General features: G+C 39.5%; 1 protein-coding gene and 1 pseudogene across 1 annotated transcript; one reads left to right on the top strand and one right to left on the bottom strand.

The window, feature by feature from the left end:
• Positions 1–6,569: 6,569 nt before the first annotated feature.
• Positions 6,570–20,488, bottom strand: fam210aa (family with sequence similarity 210 member Aa). Its single transcript, XM_028471748.1, has 4 exons — positions 20,331–20,488; positions 12,325–12,748; positions 12,109–12,220; positions 6,570–7,422 (listed from the first exon to the last, which is right to left on the bottom strand). The coding sequence occupies exons 2-4, from the start codon at positions 12,696–12,698 to the stop codon at positions 7,141–7,143; spliced, it is 768 nt and encodes a 255-aa protein (XP_028327549.1). The 5' UTR covers positions 12,699–12,748; positions 20,331–20,488; the 3' UTR covers positions 6,570–7,140.
• On the top strand, positions 18,686–18,803 carry LOC114478691 (uncharacterized; annotated as a pseudogene).
• Positions 20,489–21,527: the final 1,039 nt, after the last annotated feature.

Genomic DNA, 21,527 nt, shown 5'->3' on the forward strand with positions numbered 1-21,527 from the left:
AGATGGCCCCCACTGTTTAAAATCGCAGACTCAACGTTGATTTTTCATTTGTTTTCATTATTATTTTTGTGTGTGTTTTTGTTGGGTTTTATTGATGTAATCTTCATTTCTTATTTTCCATTTGTTGGTCTGTTTCTGGTTTGTTTTGGATGGGTTATTATTATCTTTTTGTTTATGATGGTATGTGTTTAATTATGTTTTTTTTGTTTGTTTGACAGGTGTTGGGGCCTTTGGGTGACAGCGGTTCCGTGGTGGTGGTCCCTTGTCTTTCACTTTTGGTTTGCTGTTTAACAGGTGCTGTGTAGTTTGGATCCTCCCCTTTTTTTTGCTACCGCTGTCGTGGTAAGCCCTAGCTCTGGCTTTTTCCTATGCAGGTCCTCATACCATTTTCCCCCGTGTTTAGTCTGTTTTACTTATTCAATCAATCAATCTTTATTTGTATAGCGCCAAATCATAACCAATGGTATCTCAAGACACTTTACAGTAGAGCAGTCTTAAGGACAGACTCTTCATTTTATGGATACACACATATGCATACATACGTATATACACATACATATGTATCCCACACCCAACATGAATTCATCATGGCGGCAAGGAAAACCTTCTGTTAAGCAGCAGGAACCTTGTGTGGATCCCATTCCTATGATGAACAGCCATCCACGTTATGCTGTGTTGGGTGTGTGCAGAGGAGAGGGTGGAGACAGAGCCGCTGAGTCTCTGTAACTCCACACTAAGGATCCCACGGACCTGCAAGACAAAAGCCAGAAGGAGTACAGGAGCAAACACACAAGGGAAGAAGCAGACATAGAGGGAGTGTTTGAGAGAGGAATGGGACCCTCTCCGGTCCCTCTCTAGCCTAAATGACCTCTCTCTTAACGCCCTCTCCAACCTCTCTCCAACCGAGCATGCCAGACCCCCCCGGCAGTCTATGCCTATTGCATCTTAACTATGAGCTATGAGCTGGTTCCTAACTAAAAGCTTTACCGAAGAGGAATGTTTTGAGCCTAACCTTAAAGGTAGAGAGGGTGTCTGCCCCCCGAACCGTGGTTGGTAGATAGTTCCAGAGAAGTGGGGCCTGATAACTGAAAGCTCTTCCTCCTATACTACTTTTAGAGACAAATGGAACAACGAGTAGTCCAGCATTTTGAGAGCGTAGTGTTCTGGGGGGATTGTATGGCACTACAAGCTCCTTGAGATAGACTGGTGCCTGTCCATTTAGGGCTTTATAAGTGAGAAGAAGAATCTTGAATTCTATTCTATATTTTATGGGAAGCCAATGCAGAGAGGCTAATACAGGAGTAATGTGATCTCTTCTCCTAGTTTTAGTCAGTACACGTGCTGCAGCATTTTGAACCAGCTGAAGTGTCTTAAGCGACTTGCTCGCGCAGCCTGCTAAAAGAGAATTACAATAATCCAGTCGAGAGGTAACAAAAGCATGGACTAGATTTTCGGCGTCGCCCTGAGACAGGATAGATTTGATTTTCGCAATGTTACAGAGATGAAAGAAGGCAGTTCTTGAAGTTTGTTTTATGTGAGAGTTGAAGGATAAATCCTGATCAAATAGAACCCCAAGGTTTCTAACAGTTGTGCTTCGTGCCAGAGTAATGCCATCTAGGGCAGTTAGGCTAGCATAGGTTTCTCTAAGGTGTCGTGGGCCCAGTACAATGACCTCAGTCTTGTCTGAGTTAAGAAGAAGAAAATTTTGGTCCATCCAGGCCCTAATGTCCTTTAGACTGGCCTCAAGTTTAGATAGCTGATTTGTCTCACCTGGCGTCATTGATACATACAGCTGGGTATCATCAGCATAGCAGTGAAAGTTAACAGAGTATTTTCTCATAACATTACCAAGGGGGATCATATAGATGCAGAAGAGGATTGGACCTAGCACAGAGCCCTGAGGAACCCCGTAGCTTACTTTAGTGTACACAGAAGACTTATTATTCACGTGTACAAACTGGTACCTATCAGATAGGTAGGACTTAAACCAGTTTAGGGCAGTCCCTGTGATTCCAAGTAATTCCTCTAATCTCTCTAGTAGAATATAGTGATCTATAGTGTCAAAAGCTGCACTAAGATCTAATAAAACCAGCACTGAGACTTATTGTTAATAAAGTAGTTTTATTTGATTGGAATCACGCTCTCTGCCTGTGGGTTTTTATTCTGGACTTTGTGCCCATCTCATTGAAGTTTCTATCCTAGGGTGCAGGCTCTCAGGTGGCGATGTCCCCATTGCCACAGATAGAATGAGACCAAATATTTGTGGATTTAATTAAAAATAACAGCAGGTAGACCCCTCCCGATTGATTAAATCTCCATGAAGGTTCAGAGAGGGATTTGAAAATTAAGGAGGAAACTTAAAACTGTGTAAGGTAAGATAAGTTCAATTATCAGCTCAATAAATGTAATTCTGTAGCAAGTGTAAATTGATGCTTGTAATATGTGGGAAGGTTTTTAGAACAGTAATTCGTTCATTTAAACTGTGTGTTTGGGATTTGGGCTAAATGATGATTTTCAATTGTGTAAAATTACTAAGCCTTTATATTATGTTTGAGCAGTGCATGAGCATGTATAGGCCATGAAGAGTGGAGCTGACCCTCCCCACTTTTGATCAGGTCTTCACCTCCCATCTCCACAGACAACACACAGAATGAAGCTCAGAGTCGGTATAGGACCATGTGATGCAAATTTTATTTTATTTATTGAAGTGTATATTAATTATTTACTTTTCTGTAAGCCTTTAGTTTTTATTTATAGTTTGTTTTTTTTCCTCTGAGATATTTCTTATTGTTTTAAGAGGGCACTACCGGTCAAAAATTTTAGAACACATTATTTCCAGTTTTTTACTGAAACTTACTCAGTTTATTGTGTCAATGCTCTCGCAAATGAAAGCATAGAACAAATGAACAATTTGAGTTGAAAAATAAATCATGGAATCCATGAACAATATACTGTTCAGCTGATGCTCATGAGGGTCTGGTACCACAGTGTTGGAACACACTTTATTCAGACAGAGGGGGTTGTAACTAACCAAGAAAAGTTAGAACACCTGTAGCACCAGCTTTCAAGGCTATTTATTTAGCATTTAATTCACCAAATTACTCCAAAATAAGGGATGGTGTATTTGGAAACCATTAACAAAGTTTCAGGTCCAACGGATACCGCGTCTGGGAGATATACGCGCACACACACCTACCTTTCTTAAAAGAGAGATCAGTCCAAAACAAAAAACGATTTAATTTTAAAAAAAACAACAAATTCCACCCAATAATAATAAAAAATGCTTTCCTTGCTACTGTATTGTTGAAAGATATGGAATGGATAAAAGCATAATCAAAAGTTTTAAATTATTGAAATGTAATCAGAATGTTTATTGTAATTTCTATGTAAACTCATAGTTTCTATGCAAGAACATCATCTTGCAATTGCAGGATTGAATAATGTAAGTAGTTTAAGTACAAGGGAATAACTACTCCATATTTACAAATACAAAAACAGGGGATTTGACTATTTAACATTTAAACTAGAGTTTTACTCTAAAAACTTTGAACTTTATATTGTGTATGAAGTGTAAGTTTATTGTGTTCACTCATTCAGATTAACACATACACACACTTTATATTTGTCTGTGCGTTTACCTTGCAGAGGCAGAGCACAGTACATGTCCCGCGGTTAGGACATCAGTTGTTTGTCACAGGGCAGTGAGATGAGACGGCTCAGGCAGGTCAACCATGCAGTGGTGTTATGTTTTGTTTGAGGGTCTGTATTTGTGTTTTGGGTCTTGAGCTGAAGAAGTTTGCCAACTGCTGATGAACACCAGTAGTTGTACTCATATTTGACCGGTAAGACAAATGATCCCATCAACACCTTACAAATGCACATGGTCTGTCAACCATTTCCCCCGACCTCTGCAGAGGACGGGAATGACCGTGGACAGTTTAAACACACTCCCTGCTTCTGACATGTGAGGCATGTTTAGCCGTCGCTCTCACAGCTGGGGACACATTATCTTCCTACAGAAAGGGTTTGTGTCCTGTGTGTTGCACTCCCAGTGGGAGGAAGGCCAGGTGTGTGCAAAGACTTTCTGCATAATGAGTGGCTGGACAGCAGAGGTCAGTTGGTGGGGGAGGGTGAAGGGGGTGCAGCTTTACTATCAGAGATGGGTTTGTATTTTTCAGCTACTCTGAACCAAGGTTGGGGTCAATTACAATTTTTTATTACAATTTATTTTTTATCCATGCTCAATTGCAATTATGTTGATTGGCATTTTTTTTTTTTTTAAATTAAAATGATTATTGCTAAAGTTCAATTACAATTAATCACAACATTTGAGTCTGAAATAGGTAAGCCCTTTCCTCTTGTGTTAGCATCTCTGATGAGAGGTCTGTTTTGACCCATCTTAAAAATACCCTAAAAATATTATCCATCATCTAATTTATTTTTAATGTCTTGATTAGCTTGTTTGGCTTCCTAATCAATTAAAATATTGGCATTAATAGTTTTGGTGTGGGTGTCTGAGTCCGTATACCCCTAGATTTAAATTTTTTTTTTAAATGGTAAAATTATTCTCAAGAGAACTGACAGGTAAACTTGACATGAAACAACTACATATATGTAAGCCATAGATTAAATTGTAATTGGCAGTTTTTTCAAATAAAATTATCAGGCCAATTATAATTACAATCAATTACCTGAACTCAATTACAATTCACTTATAATTACAACAGTGAGAGATATTTCTGTATTTCTCAATGTTAGTCTAAATAGGCTCAGACAATCTGAAAACAACTGTGCAGCTGTTTGGAAGCAGTGAGTATAATGAACTGAGCTCTTCACCAACTGGCTTAAAATGAACTATCAGACCCAAGGAAGATTGTGTTCATGATGAGAGGCCAATAAGTGTGAAACCTGCCTGGAACACTATTGGATCTGTAACGAGGAGAACATGCAGAGAGGCTTACAAGAAGACCACAGTGTGCTGACACCAGTCACTGCTGGCCTTCACTGTCTTTACAAAAAAGAGCAGCTCTAACATCAACTTGAGTGTGTCTCCTGACTGTGAATCATTGCATCTGGTTAATCAGATGAAAGACTTAAGGTGAAACCACTGTCCACGAAGAAGAGAAGAGCGCCACCTATCCCTCCTCTAATGAACGAGTGGTTCAAGAAATCAGTGTTAATTGTACACTGAGCAGTATATGACCAACACCTAAGCTACCAGACCTTCAGCAAAGGAAAGGTCAGAATATTGTTCTTACTTTTCACAGTGAATGGTACAAAAAGATAATTGGAAATTGGCTTTGTAGATGCACCTCTGTTAACAACTCGGAACATGTTTCTGTGTTTCAAACACTGCGCTGCCGTGTCATGATATATATTTTGTTGCTGGGAGAGTATGGAGGCTAAATAATTGTTTAAGTTTCCTAAATGGTGTTTTACAATGTTAATTTTGTTAGATTAACATTTGCCAGCCAAAACAAATGAAATTGTCATGGGTGTCGACATCGGTGGTCTCGATTTGCAACGCCCTGCCTGCCCAGAGACCTGCTCCCATCCGTCTAGGTTCATCCAACAGTTTTTTTAGGTCAACACAACATATCGTCTTTCCACTAGAGCTGTTAGCGTCAGACACCACTTAAAGTGGTGTCATCTGAGAACGCAAGACATGATGGTTCATTTTCACATTGTGTCTTGTTTAAAGCTGGACAGTCATGTGTATCAAATATGAGGCAGTTTGAACTTTGTATATTAGAGTTATATGCATTTTTCTATTATGGCGTACTAACAGTGAACATGACTGTAAATGGAGCCAGTCAAAAACCCAAGGCATAATGGGAAATGTTTCAAGGCAGTCATGAAGAGGAGTGGACAAATGTCATTTGTGTGAAATTTGAAGGTGATTGAAATTTGCATGTCAGAGTTATGGGGATTTTGAAATTGTGGCGTGCTAACAAAAATTAGCATTGCAACTTTGCAGCGGCACCATGACCAAACCGTTAGAGATATGCAAATTCCTTAGATGTTGTTTAATCTTCAGTGGGTCCTTAGTGTTCTGGCTAAGTTTGAAGCAAATCGGGTGAAGCCCCTCAGACTAGTTAGCGCAAATGCGTTTCCAGGGTGAAACTATTTTTGACCTTTGACCCAAGATGGCCGACTTCCTGTTTGGTTTTGGGCTGATTTTGTATGAATCGGTCAAATCGCACTTTTTGTGTCTATAATACGCGCACATTTTTTCTACCAATATTTTGAATTGCGGCAAATTCCAAATTTTTACCAGACTGAGGTTCATGTCAATTTTGGTGAGATTTTGGGCATGCTCAGGGGGTCAAATTATCAAAAGCAGCCTATAAATAATAATAAAAGCAAAAGCCATAGGTACCCATGTCCCATTAATTATAAGTATAATTGACCGCAACCCTGCTCTGAACCAAGCATCAGCACACTGAGCAGCATGTGTGTCAGAGCTTTTATCCATCATCCGGTTTGGGAGCTATCTCACTTTGAGCTTTATTTTGGTAACAAGATAAAATCAAACAAATGTATTGAAGTAATTATAAATCTTACAAAAATTGCTCACAACACCAATTGGCGTCTTATTTTTATTCTGGTGCGGTTTAACCATCTGTGTGAATGTCTGACAAGAACACCTGCAGAGATGTTTCAGTCCACGGTGTTCCACTTCTTTTTGTGTCCATGCCATTCTCATCTATCCATGGTTCACTATGTCTCCATGTTTCCATGTGTGGTTACACGCTCCTGGCCCACCTATTGCTGTAGGTTAGCTTTGGCTATCTGAAATAAAACTGTATGGGAAAGGACTTGGTCTTCAAACATTAAAAAAGACAGGTTGACAGCAGCACTGATTTCTGGTTTTCTACTCAGCAATTACATGAAGAAGTGTGTTGTTCTGCTGGACACTCACTTTTTCCTTCATTCCGTCCTGAAACCAGTGCAGTGCAGCTGTCAGTCAGGCTGCACACTAAAAAGTGCATGCATGGTGCTGCACTGCTGGCTGATATGTGGAACACCAAACATAAAGAATGTGAGGATGTGCAAAATTCTACCTCAGTTTCACTTCTGGTCTTTGACTGATGCCTCTTTTCACTGATAGCAGTCCATATTGAACTGATCATTTTTTGTTCATTCACCCTTCTTCCTAAAAAAGGCCTTCCCCTCGGACACTCTGTCTTTTGTTTCCTGTAGTTTCTCAGACAGCTTGTCTTTAGTCTCCTCCATTTTCTCAGATAAGCGTTCTTTTGTCTCCTCCATCTTTTCAGTCAGTTTCTCCTTTGTCTCCTCCATTTTGTCCTGGAAGTAGTCTTTGACAGGTGGAGGTGTGGGGAGGTGTCCATGTTTGCGGAGATACTGCACAGACAGCGATGTTCCACCCAGGGTGACTGTGTATCTTGCAGGAGTTGCAATCTGCAACCAGAAAAAGTCAAATAATGAGCATGAAACTGTGTCATCAATGACAAACTGTGAGTTCAGCATCTGACTGGGGTAAAGAAAAAGATCAAAGAAGCGAAGATGATTGTAATGGTCTTCTGACTGGAATCTCCCAAAAGAGCATCAAACAGCTACAGCTTCGAGTTCAGAACGCTGCATCTCAGGTCTTAACAAGAACAAAGAGGTCAGAACACATTACCACAGTTTTAAAGTATTGACACTGGCTCCCTGTCAGCCTAAGAAGAGTCTTTATAGTTCTGCTGCTGGTATATAAATTACTCTACATTAGTCCCATTTCTACCACTTCTCATCAAATTTCAAGACCTGTTTTGCACATTTTTTCCACTTTCCAGACATTTTCGGCACTTTTCCCACCTAACGTTGCATATGTCGGCCCATTAATGTCACTTCTTTTCACCTCTTCACCTTTCCTCCAGATACACTTTTTAAGTTTTTGGTTGAAATTGTCTTAATGTCCTGATAGAAATTAAGATCTTATGTGCTCTGATAAAGGAATGAAGAAAATCCATCAACTGTAGCAGCTGTAAATCTGTAATAACTTCCACCAATGGAAAAAAATGAACTGTTTGTGATTACATCTCCCTGTCTCCCTGCTCGTTCTCGACCCCACGCATGCACGAGGTCAAACTGAAAGCGTGAAAGTGCGTCATTGCTGACAGAGTTAAAACAGAGTTTTTGGTCACGTTTTTTAATATACATAATGGTAAAGTTTATTGTTTACTTACTGCTGAATGAGACAACAAAGTTTCTAGACAATACGATAAAAGCGATGAGCTCAGGTCCGCTTCTACAGCAGCCGTGCGCATGCATGCGAGTGAGACGGAGCACAGAGGGGAGGGGCGAGGGGGGTAAAGGCGGAGCCATCAGGGAGGCTACATTCAAAATCCTGCTGGCTTTTGAAAATCACCTACCTTTAATGCTTATTTTTACCAATTTAGCCACATCCACAATTTGTCAGGCCCATTATTTGCCAGTTTAAACCATAGACTGTAAAAAAAAAAAAAAAATAAATGAAAGGAACAAACTCTCCGGTGAAGTGAAGCTTTTATTTTTAGAGCTCCCTCTGCTGACTGGCTGCAGTAAAGGTCATAAACCCTACCTCCTCAATGTTAACAGATGGAATGTGGGTCAAACTGTAAAGTTAAAATACTCATCACATAATTTTTTTCCAAACCTAAACTCATCTGTGATCATTATTTATGATCACCCTACATTGTGTTCAAGTGCTAATTTTTCTGTGAAGTTTGTTTTAAATAAGTTATTTGAGGTTGAAAAACTGGATTTTATGTCATATATGACAATGATTGACAGCCGCAGGTTTTGCGTAGCTCTCTTTGGGGCCTAGTCTCCCATCTGGAATTTTTTTATGTGCTTGCAGTTACTCGCTTCTCTCCTGCTCATCTTCTCCGGTCCAGGCTCCTGACACGCCCACCGCGCGTAAGTTGACCACAAGCATGTAGTCTGTCAAAGAAGGAGGTCTGAAGCAAAGTAGGCAGACTGGGCCATGATGTCATTTTTTTGGGGCTGTCTAGAAATTCCAAACGGAGTTTTCCAAACGCCTGTAAATGTAATTAAAATCTGTGAAAATGATAAAGCCCACTTTTAATTTGAAACGCTTTTGTTGATAAACAATGTAACAGGTTGATTTTGATAAAATAATTGCAGTGTGAGGATCGGCAGCATTCATCTGTCCGAACCATAGTTAAAAAAAAAAAAAATCCCTCCGACACTATAGACAGATTAACGTTTGTTTGTGTGGAAAGCCTGATTTTATTAACTTCTTCCATTCCTACATTCAGAAATGATCAGTGTATAATCATCATCATCACAGCGGTACCTGCTCTAAAGTGGGATCGAGTGTGATGCGCTTAAGTTTTGAGGAAATAATCCCGTAGCGAGTCCTGCTTTAATACAGAGGAGACAGAGGTGTTTGCAATGAAACAGAACAATTGACTTCCTAAAAAATACACAGTTTTAAATATTAATGTCTTATGGAGCTGATGTGAGCGAGTCCGAACTGAAGATGAGCCTCATTTAAACAAGTATCCATCGTCTCATGCGCATTTCACCAACCTCTGTATACAACAGCTTCATTTATTATTTACTCTGTAGTGGATCAAACTGTGGCTTGAACATAGTATGAAAGTAGTTGGACATCACTGTGACCAACGTGGACAGAAGTCTGACGTCTGTCAGAGATTAATTTATCGAGCATCAGCAGCTGAGGCGCAACTCGGGTGCACACAACTGTCAGCTCTACGACGCAGCAGAGGATGGCATGGATAAAATATAATGAAATGTAACACGTTTATTCTGTCTACAACTTTTAAGTGTGAACATATTGAACCCTGTGACAGTGTAACAATGTGACAGTATCAGTTTGGATAGATTCTTTCTGAGCATCTCTTTTGCAATATCATAAGTCTGTGTGGCTTAAAAAGTCCAAACTTCTAGTGCAATATAATGTTTCACCTTATTGGGGCGCTGTACTTATTCTAGATTTAGAAGCGTGCAAGAGGAAAATAATTTAAGCAGACGGGAAAATGCGCGTAAGGCCAGATTTGAATAGGGAATGTCCACATTTCAGGGCCGCTCCACCCAGAGTGCGTAACTGGAATGGAGGGGCGCAGCAACAGACTTAAGTACAAGGGGAGAATAGTGCGCAGCCAAAAACAGTGGAACTGCATGTTTTTTTGACTTAGTTGTACTGCTCCTTTAATGACTCTGAGTTTCACTTTTTATCAGAGTTCTTAGATTGTATATCCTGTATCAAAAACTGGCTGTCATCAAATTATTTCCAGATAAATTCAAACAAAACAGAAACTCTGATCATCGCTCCAGATAAAAGGTTCCCTCTGATTAAAAACTCCCTTGGTGATCTGGGCTCATCTGTTAAAACCAGCCTCAGAAACCTTGGGGTTGTTTTTGATCAGTCCATGTCTTTGGAGGGACATTGTCGTCAATTGACTAAAAACTGTTACCACCTGAGAAATATCTCTAAAGTGAGGCATCTACTATCAAAATCAGATCTGGAACTGGTCATACACGCATTTATATCATCTCGTATTGACTATTGTAATTCTGTTTTCACTTGTTTTAATAAGTCGACCCTAAACAGACTCCAGATCGTTCAGAACGCAGCTGCCAGACTTTTAACTGGTGCTTCTAGAATATCCCACATCACCCACATTCTTGCTACTCTGCACTGGCTTCCAGTTAAGTTTCGCATAGAATATAAAATATTAGTTATCACGTTCCGAGCATTACATGGTCAGGCCCCTAAATATATCTCGGACTTGTTGTGCCCCTACTCATCAGGGCGATGCCTTCGGTCTTCAGGTCAGGGTCTCCTAAAGACCCCAAAAACTAAATTTAAGACCAGGCTGTAGCTCCCAGACTCTGGAATAACCTGCACCAGTCTCTCAGGGAGCTCAACTGTGTGGACACTTTTAAAAAAACTGCTGAAGACTACACTTTACACAAAAGCTTTTAGTTAACTGGATTTTAATTTTTATTTATCCTTTAATGTTGCTGTTCTTATGATATTTACTGTATGCACTCTTGTTTTATTATTCTATTGTGTTGCACTTGTACTTTTACCACAACTCTGTACAACACTTTGTGATTTTATCTGCAAAAAGCGCTTTATAAATAAACTACTTACTTACTTACAGGCATGGAAAAATAGACCCCTTTGTGAATAGCAGTTACGTCGTGAAGGAAAGCCGAGACGCAAGATTTTCTTCATTTTTTAAATGGAGTATGTTTAGATATTTGAGTTGAAATATATTGTGGTTTTGTACTAACCTCTATGATCTGAACAAGCCGTTGGTAGAATTTCCAGTGGGAAAGATACTTAAATTCTTAGCGTAGCTGAACTGCGCAAGTCATCCAGGCAGTACACTAAATGGGGGGGGGCATGTTACCAGACAATAGTCCATTGTTTTCTCCAACAGCTGGGTAGCATTGGGTCACAAACACATCAAATCCTTTCATAAAGGCAATACAAAGTGGTATAACGGCTACTTAAACTTTTTACAAAATGTGTAATAATAAGGGAGGAAGGAAACAGAACTTTTTCAACTTTGGCCCTCTGAATGAGGCTAAAGGGATGTATGTCACTGTAGCAAAACCATTATACAGTGATTTTTAAAAAAAATAATATTGCCCCTTTAAATACAATACTAGGTTTCTTTCCCTTCACAATAAAGCAGAAAAATTAAACTGTCTTGATGCCAGCAAAGACTTTTTACATTCTCTTTTAAATATAAATCCTCACCAGCAGGTGGAGGAACCAGACTACAAACACTAATTGTTTAAGTCTTCAAATCTGAGCTAGAAATTGCTGATCCTACAATAGTAATCTTATTTTATGTGGAAGAATAGTGATGGCGTGTTGCATGCAGACCAGGGTTCAAACTGGTTCAAGAGGTGGTGAGTGTGTGTGAGATGGAGAGAAAAACCGAAGACTTGCTAATAAAATTGTGACGACAATGAAATCAGTCTAAAAACTGGGAAAGTCCCACTGAGATTAAACACCTCTTTCTCAAAAGATGGGCTGGGAACAGCTGCAGCACACAGCCTGGCATGATTAGAAAGGTCCGTTTCATACACAAACAAAATAAGACCTTGTATTGTTACCTTGTACATGGCGTAGGCGGTGAGTGCGTAGCCACTGGACGAATCTCTCATCAGGCCAACGACTGACTCAGGTAAACCAATCATCTCCAAGAACGGCACCAAATTCACTCCTCTGAGAGAAACCATAAAGAGCTCTGAAGCGCAACCACAGCTCGGCTCACAGGACTATAATGAGTGTAACTAGTTGCTAACATACAACATTGTGTCATGACTCACTTCATAGCAGCATAATAGAAAGTCCCAAACCAGACAGTGGACGTCAGCAGATGCACTGGGATCAAAACTTTCCCATATTGTTTGAAGGTCTTCTTAAACCTCTGAAACAGTCCGATGGACTTGTCCTGGAGGGGGTCAATCTCTGGAGGCTCGGACCCTGAAGCCCCTTCCTGTAGTTCCTTCTGTTTCAGCTGGCCTGTGCTAGAACCCGAGGAGAAAAAATGATGCTGACCTGCAGGCAGCAATGGAGGGAAACGCAGCGCGCAGCAATAGTGGACCCGGGCAGGCTCAGCGACTGATGAGCCCACCGGCAGGGGGTGTGCAGCTACCATCCGCCTTAGTGCCCTGAGAGTGAGGATGTGCTGCATGATCATCGTTTTCTCCCGCTCCTTCTCTTTATCCTGCTGGGGAGCTCAACTGCAGACTGCAGGAAGCACAAAGACACAAAACAAATCAATTTGGTAAACTAATCAGTATATTCACCTTATTACTGGGACTGCAACATCCTATTATGACTGCAATGTTCTTCATAATAAACTAATGATGAACCAAAATTCTGACCACGAAGCTGCTCTTTACTACATCACAACGGCACTTGGTACGCGTTATAAAGATCATTAGTTGGATGGGATTAAACCGGTGAGCACAAGAAATGATCCACACAGCAATCAAAAAACACAGAGTGTGTGGTGTCTTGGAGATGGGACTTCAATGCAGTTTGGGGTCTATTCTACCGTCAGGACATAAGCATTTTTTTTGTGCGCCTGCAGTTAAGCGCTTCTCTCCTACGCGTATTCTCTGGTTCAGGCAGCTGACACGCCCACCGCGAGTAAGGAGCCAAAAAGCACGTATGTGTGAATGAAGGCGGGCTCAAGGAAAAAGCAGGTGGTGATGTCATTTTCTTGGGCTCTCTAGAAATCACAGAACATGGAGTTTTTTCAACGCTTGTAAATGTCATAGAAATCCGTGAAAATGACAAAGTTCACTTTTAATTTGAAACGCCTTCGTTGATAAACAATGTAACAGGTTGATTTAATCAGATCATTGATCAGCTTATTGCAGTGATTATTGCACAGTTAAAATCTCTTTCCTTGACCAGCGCTTTATAATCATTGTCTTCATAATCATCATCATCATTGCTGTAAAGCGTGACTGAGTTAGATGCTGGAAATATGAGGAAAAAACCCGGCCGCAGAGCGTCCTGCTTTAATACAGAGGGATGTCTGCAGTGAAAGTGCAAGGTACATCAACATACATTGTACATGTAAAGAATCCTCAATTTATGTGAAAATAAATATATGTGAAATATATGTTGTGCATTTTTGTGGTGGGTAGATCATTGTGACTTGGTAATTTTATAAGTAGCTCGCATGCTGAAAAATTGTGAGATGAAACGTTACTGCTTTGGTTACATTAGGCCTGGGTGATATTACGGAGCGTACTTCTGCCCTGTTTAAGCACTTAATAATTCTTTGGTGTCTGTAATGCTGACATGCAGAATAGTAGTGCTGCAACAGATTAAAAAAAAAAAATCACGATTCGGATCGTATCACGCTTTTGAGTCACGGATCGGATAATTTTTCTGATCAGCAGAAAAAAAAAGAGGAAGACCAGACAAATAACTTTGCTCGCCATTTATTTTGTAGAACACTTAGTGCAACCTTTTTCTGCTCATTAAATACAAACAACATTTAACTTGAGGTGTCAATTCAAAGCTTAAATAACATTTTGAATCATATAAAAACAAATTAAAGTGCAATATAAGGCATAATACCTTCATCCTTTAAACAGGTAATTACCATACACTTAAATGTATAGAGAAAAAAAAAAAAAGAAGTTATGACACCTTTTTTAAACATGGAGAGTGAATTAAAAACGAGCTAATGCCCACATCATCAAAAAAGAATGAAAGAAGAAAAAAAAAGCAGATCTGAGTTTATAATTTCAAATTCCTACAATAGTCAAAGATGGCCATCTTATTTAATAAGAGCTTTAAAAGACATGGATGGAGGAAGCATGTCGACATTCACACGGACTTATTACGCACACACGCACACAGAGCTACTGACTAGCAAACGGTGTGATTTGGCAGAGAAAAAACCTTTGGATGTGCTGTGTATGAACCACAGACGCCACCGCAAGGGTTAAAATGTGAACTACAGACGGTTCTACGATCTCCGTGATTTGGGAGATCGTCGTCATTTTTTAATCCTTAACGATCTAATATCATCAGATCGCACACCCTTACTGACGCGGTATGAATTCGACCTGAAACTTAGTCAGTGGCTTCCAAATACCCCAAGTATGTGCATCCATTATTTTGGAGTAATTTGGTGTAGCAAAACGTTCAAAAACATTTTATGATTACGGCCCTCTCGGCAATGAGCGTGGTATTGAGCGTGCGCTACTTGCGGTTCAGGGTTCATGATGTCACTATGCCGCAGATGTTTTGGGTATTAAAAAAAAAAAAGAAATCCACAGAATTTGGTCTTTGGCACCTTTTTTTTTGAGCGGGGGTGGGGAGCGTATACAGCATAGCCATGCATGCTAATGAATAGTTGACTTAACTGGCGTACCGTAGTTTTGTATGAAGTAAAGATTGACAATGACTCGAGATATATTTGCTAATGTTTTAATGTCAATATTAAGTTTTAATGCAACAAGCAGTGGCTGAAATAACAGGTCATTTATTTTAAATAATTTTAAAAAAAGAATTTTTTTTTTAAAATAACAGCAAAGCATAACAACAGGTTACATGTATCCTTTTTTATTTTATTTTGCAGAAAGGATGTACTTGAATTAACTTAACAGTAGCATAACCAACTTAGCATCTGCATAACTTCACCCCATGGAATTAAATTCAGAGGGTCCAGCTCTCTGAATTTAACCCTAACCCTCTTCCCCTGGTCAGGGGTCTGCAACCTTTACTCTCCAAGGAACCATTTAACCTCATCTCACCTAGATTAAAGTCCTCATGGAGCCAAAAAAAAAACCTTCTCAATGAAGACAATACAGTGTATTAAATTCTATACAGTTAAAATTATATAGAATAATGTTTGATTTAATTTGATGTGATTCATAATGATCATGTAAATTGAAACTTAAAAATAGTTTAAAATAAAATAAATTGACATCAAGAAATAAAACAATCTTGCATATTCAAACTCTTACCCGGGGTTTCCACTGGATACGTCTCCGCTGCACCACGGTACCGATCCGGCTTTTCACCTCTGTCTGCCGTCCGGTAATCCACACGGTTGCGTTTTGAGTGCGCCGCGGTGGACTCCGGTTGAACGACTGACGTCACAAGACAGAGCAGTTCTCACAATATTTATATAATCGCGAAAGAATGCAGTTAAAAGTATGCGAATAAACGCAATAAACAGGTCAGTGTTCCTAACGAAGGAGTACAAGAATGTTGAACTCTGAATTTGTCATAGCCACATTTTTTAGCAACAGCTAACAGAGAAGAGATAAAACTGCACCAGTAAAACATGAACTAAATCAAAGTTGCTGCAGTTTACAGGTGCAGTTATAGTATGAGAGGAATCAATATAGTGAATGTGAATTTGTTTTTACACATTATGACGTTTTGGTGACGTATTTACTTGAAATATAATCTGAAGTGTTTTATTTTGAAAAGTAACCCGACATTTTATTGCGGCGTACGTGCTTAATTTCCTGTTTAGCTTCACTTGCTCTGTACTGATTGATGCGTCGTGCTCCGGTGTCCGCCAGAAATAGGAGCCCTGCGTATATCTGGCGGAGGGCACTGGACTACCGCATCTGGGAAGGAGCTGACACACAGCACAGCAGAGCCGGTGGAATTTAACACAGACTAAAGTGAGCTCCGGTGACGTAACGCAGCGGAGCTGCATCCAGTGGAAATTGGGGGTTATGCATCTCAGTTTACATGAACAAAATGTTATACTAGAACTGCAAGCAGTTACAAAAGGGGGCCAAGCCTTCCCACGCGACTCGGCCTCCAGGTTTTGCGGAGCCCATGGAAGTACGTCACGAAGGATGACGGGCTTGGGGCGAGCATCAGGACACAGGCCAACACGCCATTTGCTGTGAACAGGTGGATATGAAGTTTTGGGAGATGTGATTTAAAATGTGAAAGTAACAGGCCAAAATGCATTTGCACCAATTATAGTGCCACCTAGTAGTGCACTTTTTGGTATGGGTGGGCTCTGTGCTCTTATATATGTACCCTGTAAATTTCACAGCCCTCAACATAATACTTCAGCTGAAATAAAGTTTTGTTTAATAATATTTTATGTTGTAATAAGCCGCACTCACTTTCACCAGTCTCAATTAACTTCGAGATACAGCCCCACGAGCGACCCAAGATCCTCCCCACCAAATTTGGTAAAAATCAGTCGTGCCATTTGAGAGATATAAATTTCCCATATTTACAGTGTCCCCTAGTGGCGTAAATTATTACAATTTTGCTTATACCCTTGCAGTCACATGCCAACCAAGGATTTCAGCTTTGGTGTTGTTAGTATTTATTTTGACTGAGATAGGCAACAGTTATGCATTTTATAGCTAGCTAGAAAAATGTACTCAGTAATTATTCACGCATATTTTGAGCCAAGAAAATTCTTTGCTGAACTTTAGATCAGGTCCAACTGAAGACTCTACGTGCCAAGTTTCATGCTGATCGGACAAAACTCCAAGGAGGAGTTCGAAAAAGTAAGGGTTTTGATGTGTAGTGACTTACAAAGAGCAATATGCCGTGGGAGTGGGCGTGGCTAATGTCAGAAGATGCGACTCTGCGACTCTATGTAGGGAACATATGGATATGAAGTTTATGAAGTTGTGAATTAAAATGTGAAAGTTTGAGGCCAAAATGTGTTTGCAATTATAGCGCTACCTAGTGGCGCAATTTTTGGTATGGGTGGTCTGTGGTCTTCTATATCTCCCCTGTAAATTTCACAGCCCTCAACATAATAATTTAGCTGAAATAAATGTTTGTTTATTTATATGTTATGATGTAATAAGCCACACCCACTTAAATCAATCGCGAATAACTTTGAGATATGGCCTTAGGATCGACCCAAGATCATACCCACCAAATTTGGTAAAAATTGGTCTTGCCATTTAGGAGATATAAAAATTGCAACACCCCCTAGTGACCTACATTATTCAAATTTGGCTCATACCCCCAGAGTCTCATGCCAACCAAGGACCTCAGATTTGGGGTTGTTAGCATTTATTTTGACGGATATATGTACCAGTTCGCATTTTTATAGCTAGCTAGAAAACTTTACTCGTTAATAACCTGCGCATATTTTTTCCGAACAAAAATATCTACATGCCAAGTTTCATGCTGATTAGACAAAATCCCAAGGAGTAGTTCGAAAAAGAATGTTTTACAGTTTTTGCAATTTTGCTCCGACAAACGTTTAGGCAGAAATGGGCGTGGCCTAGCCCAGGTGATTCAGTGCTATTCAAGGAATCTGTGGAAATTAAGTTTTTGAATGTGCAACAAACGGTGTGGGAGTTATAGGCCAAAACCTTTGTTATAACAAAGGTTACATAACAAATAGTTATGTATGCTAACATTTATTTCACACAACGTGTGACATGGTAGCTTTTATCCTTCCATACAAGTGTTAAATCTGACCATAAACAAATCGATGGCTCTCTGTAGCTTTATGACAATAAGAAAAAACGGGCAGTTTTGGCCCGTGGAACACAGTTTATTTGGGGCATTCTTGGCTAAATTGAGGGACAAATAGCCTACGGCCCTCGCTAATTTCCGACATGGGAATTTATCATTTATATCATGGGATAACATATTCTTACCGGTGAGAATGTTTTTGATAATAATCATAAACAATAAAATATTGCACATTCCTAGCGCTCACAACCAAAGAAAATGAGCCTCACACATTTCTCCCTATTGCCTTGAACAGATTATGTGATACATTTTGTACTGCTATTCTGGAGCTGATTTCCCCATGCAGTTCTGCAGACATGACATCAAATGACACTGATTGTATCATAAAATGACACTGGTGCGCGTTCTCAACGGCTTTGAGATGCGACCCAATACCGAAAATACAGAAGAATGAGGAGAAGACAGCTTGGAGATCAGTAGGGCCCTATAAAACCTGTTTTATTTTTTTCCCAAATTCAGTTTTTTTTTCCACTTTAATTTTTAAATTCTGTTTTTTTCTAGAAATATTTATACATTTTTAAAGACAAATATTAATTTTTAACTCCTGTGAGGAAACAAAATAAATACTAATAAATAAATAAAAACTTCAATTAAAAGGTAGATATAAGTTGTAGTGACATGGATTATTCTGACTGCTCCTTTTTTAATTATTTTTATGTCATATAAAGATGCATTGGTGGCCATACCAGCCTGTCATTGCCCAATCCCGTTAGATCTCGGAAGCTAAGCAGGTCTGGGCCTGGTTAGTAGGTGGATGGAAGACCACTGAGAATTTCAGGTGCCACAGTGGGGTGGCAGTCACCTCAGTTGTATCTGTCATTGTGTCCCTGGGCAAGACACTTCACCCACATTGCCTAGTATGAATGTCGTGCGTGAGTGTTGGTGGTGTTCGGAGGGGCCGATGGCGCACTTTGGAAGCCTCGCCTCCGTCAGTCTGCCCCAGGGCAGCTGTGGCTACAATAGTAGTTTACCACCACTAAGTGTGGAGTGAAAGAATAATCCCTTAATTCCGTCTGAGTGTCCAAAAAAGCGCTATATAAAATTGATGCATTGTTATTATCAGTATTGTCACCATATTTCCTCTCAGGGATCAAAGGTTTACTGAATCTGATCAGGTTTATTGATTAAGTTTTGATCATCTTAGTTGAAATTAACCTTATTTAAATTATCCTATCTTCTGTAGCTCTGATGAGATGTTGTTAGAATGTAACATTCTAATAACGTTGGTCCAACAGACATACTTTGTAAACCGGAAGTTCCCACTGAAACGGTTGTACTTGAAGTAGCTTGCTGACTGTGAATGTGTACCTAGGCACGGACAAAAGGCTGGAATGAACATCGAACACTGAACAGGGGATGATGATTAAAGCTGATCACGTTTTCACAGAGCGTTGTTTTAGAGGGTGTTTGTGGTGGTTTAAGATGAGTTTAATGCAACCAGGACAGGAGGAGGAGGGCGGTGCACCTAATAAGCAGTCCCCGGAAATATTTCCCCATAAAAAAAAAAAAAAACGTTCTTTGCCCCACGGTGACAGCGTTTCATGCCGATTTTGTCCATTTCCGCGTTTAATGATCAACTCCGTGATTCCGTCAATGTAGATTTTATAGGGCCCTACATAAGATCAGCACACGGGTGAAAGCATTTAAAATTTAATTTCCATCAAAATATTCATGCAAACTTTGCCTGATAAAGCCTATTTTATGTTGCCGTAAAACCCTTACATGCCATTAATCACTTCTGGATTGATGTTGAACTTACCAAAAAACTAGAAATTGGGCTTTGAAAATGCCTTCAGTTGAACAAGTAGGACACAGTGAAAGTCTACGCTACGATCTGAACAAGCAACATTGAACCTCATAAAACGAGTTGGAGTACGTGAATGACACACTCAGTTTGTCCACAAGAGCATGTTTAAAGTGCCGTTTACTATTTGCATATGCAGCTTCTCCATTGCCTCGCAACCCTAACATTTTATTTTGAAAGCGGTAAGCGGATGCTGTGAACCTGCACTTTGGCAGTATTACACAGATCTATTTATGGGTTCCTAACTTGACATTGGAGAGTTTAGTTTGGAGGACAAGAAGCAAGCAAGATGTCATTTTCATGCTAACTCAGGCCTGTATAGACAACGCAAAGAATAATTTACCTGTAATCATGTTTGAGTCAAACAGAATATGCAGCAGCTCTGCTTCAGAAGGCAGGATAAACTTCAGCTTCCCATGCCTGATGTTAGCTAGTTAGCCTCCTGTTAGCCGCGCAGCCACAGCAGGCATGGAAACATGCAAAGACGCCCAAAACAACATGGAGTTCACTTACACTTCTGGTTAAGTACTGAATATGAGACAAAGTGGTGGTGTAGAGTCCCAAAAGGCCTGTGCCGGAGTTTTCGGTCTGCTGAGGACCACATTGATCACCACTAGACTGCGTTGGCCGTAGATACTCTTCTTCTTTGGTTGATTATAATGGCGGTTGGTAAAAAACAATTGGTGCATTACCGCCACCATCTGATGTGGAGTGTGGATTATTAGTCTCATTCAAAAAAAAAAAAAAAACACACACACACACAGTATATATATATATATATATATATATATATATATATATATATATATATATATATATATATATATATATATATATATTTCCCTCAAAAACTGAACGAATGTTATACTCTTTTCTTTGTGAATTTTGTCTCTTAAATCTAAACTTAAATTAGCTTTTAATTATTTTAAGATTTCTAACTACCTTGCTTATTTCTGCTTCATACTTCAAACACAATACATACTTGACTGTCTCCAGTTTCCCACAATGTTTTTCTATCCTAGATTTAAGTTTCACCATTGTTATTCTAAGATGGAAACAGCTCCTTGCAGGTAAATATGAATGTGCAATATTAACTGTTGCCTATTTTAACATGAATGTGTTTTATTCTCGAAAATTATGCTGCAAGTAAATTAACTGACTATAACTGTAACTATATTAGCTGATTAACTGCATACATGAGTAGTAATCAAGATATCACACATGCTGGGTGGAAATACTGTATATTTTATGAAGAGCGCCATTAGATGATTTTCTGTATTTGGTGTTATGTAAATACATTTAATCTGACTTGAAATTATCCTGACTGATTAAGTTCAAATCAACAACTAATGCTGGTTGTTACCTATAACATTCCCGAATCATTTCCCTGTTTAATGACACTACTGTCATCATTGAATACTATGCCAGTCTAAGTATTTGCATGGTCTGGATCAGTGAAATTGAGAGCACCCTGAAATATCACAATCAAAACGGTTCTTTATCTGATACGAGAGATTAACCGCTAGATGGCAGCATGCACACACTTGTAAGATAATGTGTAGTCCGGGCTTTTAAACAGACAGATACTTTTATCAGTGATAGTTTGGTTGTGAAAAATGTTGCTCTGATCTATAAAAACAATAAAATAAAATAAATAAACAACAACCTTGTTGACCTTTTGTCTGTGTCGCTTTAAATTGATTGTCTTCA

Source organism: Gouania willdenowi, chromosome 16, assembly GCF_900634775.1.
Source record: "Gouania willdenowi chromosome 16, fGouWil2.1, whole genome shotgun sequence".
Lineage (NCBI taxonomy): Eukaryota > Metazoa > Chordata > Actinopteri > Blenniiformes > Gobiesocidae > Gouania > Gouania willdenowi.

Coding starts and splice junctions, on each gene's coding strand:
- fam210aa (XM_028471748.1), bottom strand. CDS start 12,698: ATGATCATGCAGCACATCCTCACTCTCAGGGCACTAAGGCGGATGGTA. Junction 12,221..12,324: donor TTCTATTATGCTGCTATGAA/GTGAGTCATGAC, acceptor GGTTTCTCTCAG/AGGAGTGAATTTGGTGCCGT. Junction 7,423..12,108: donor CCGCCTACGCCATGTACAAG/GTAACAATACAA, acceptor TTCTGGTTGCAG/ATTGCAACTCCTGCAAGATA.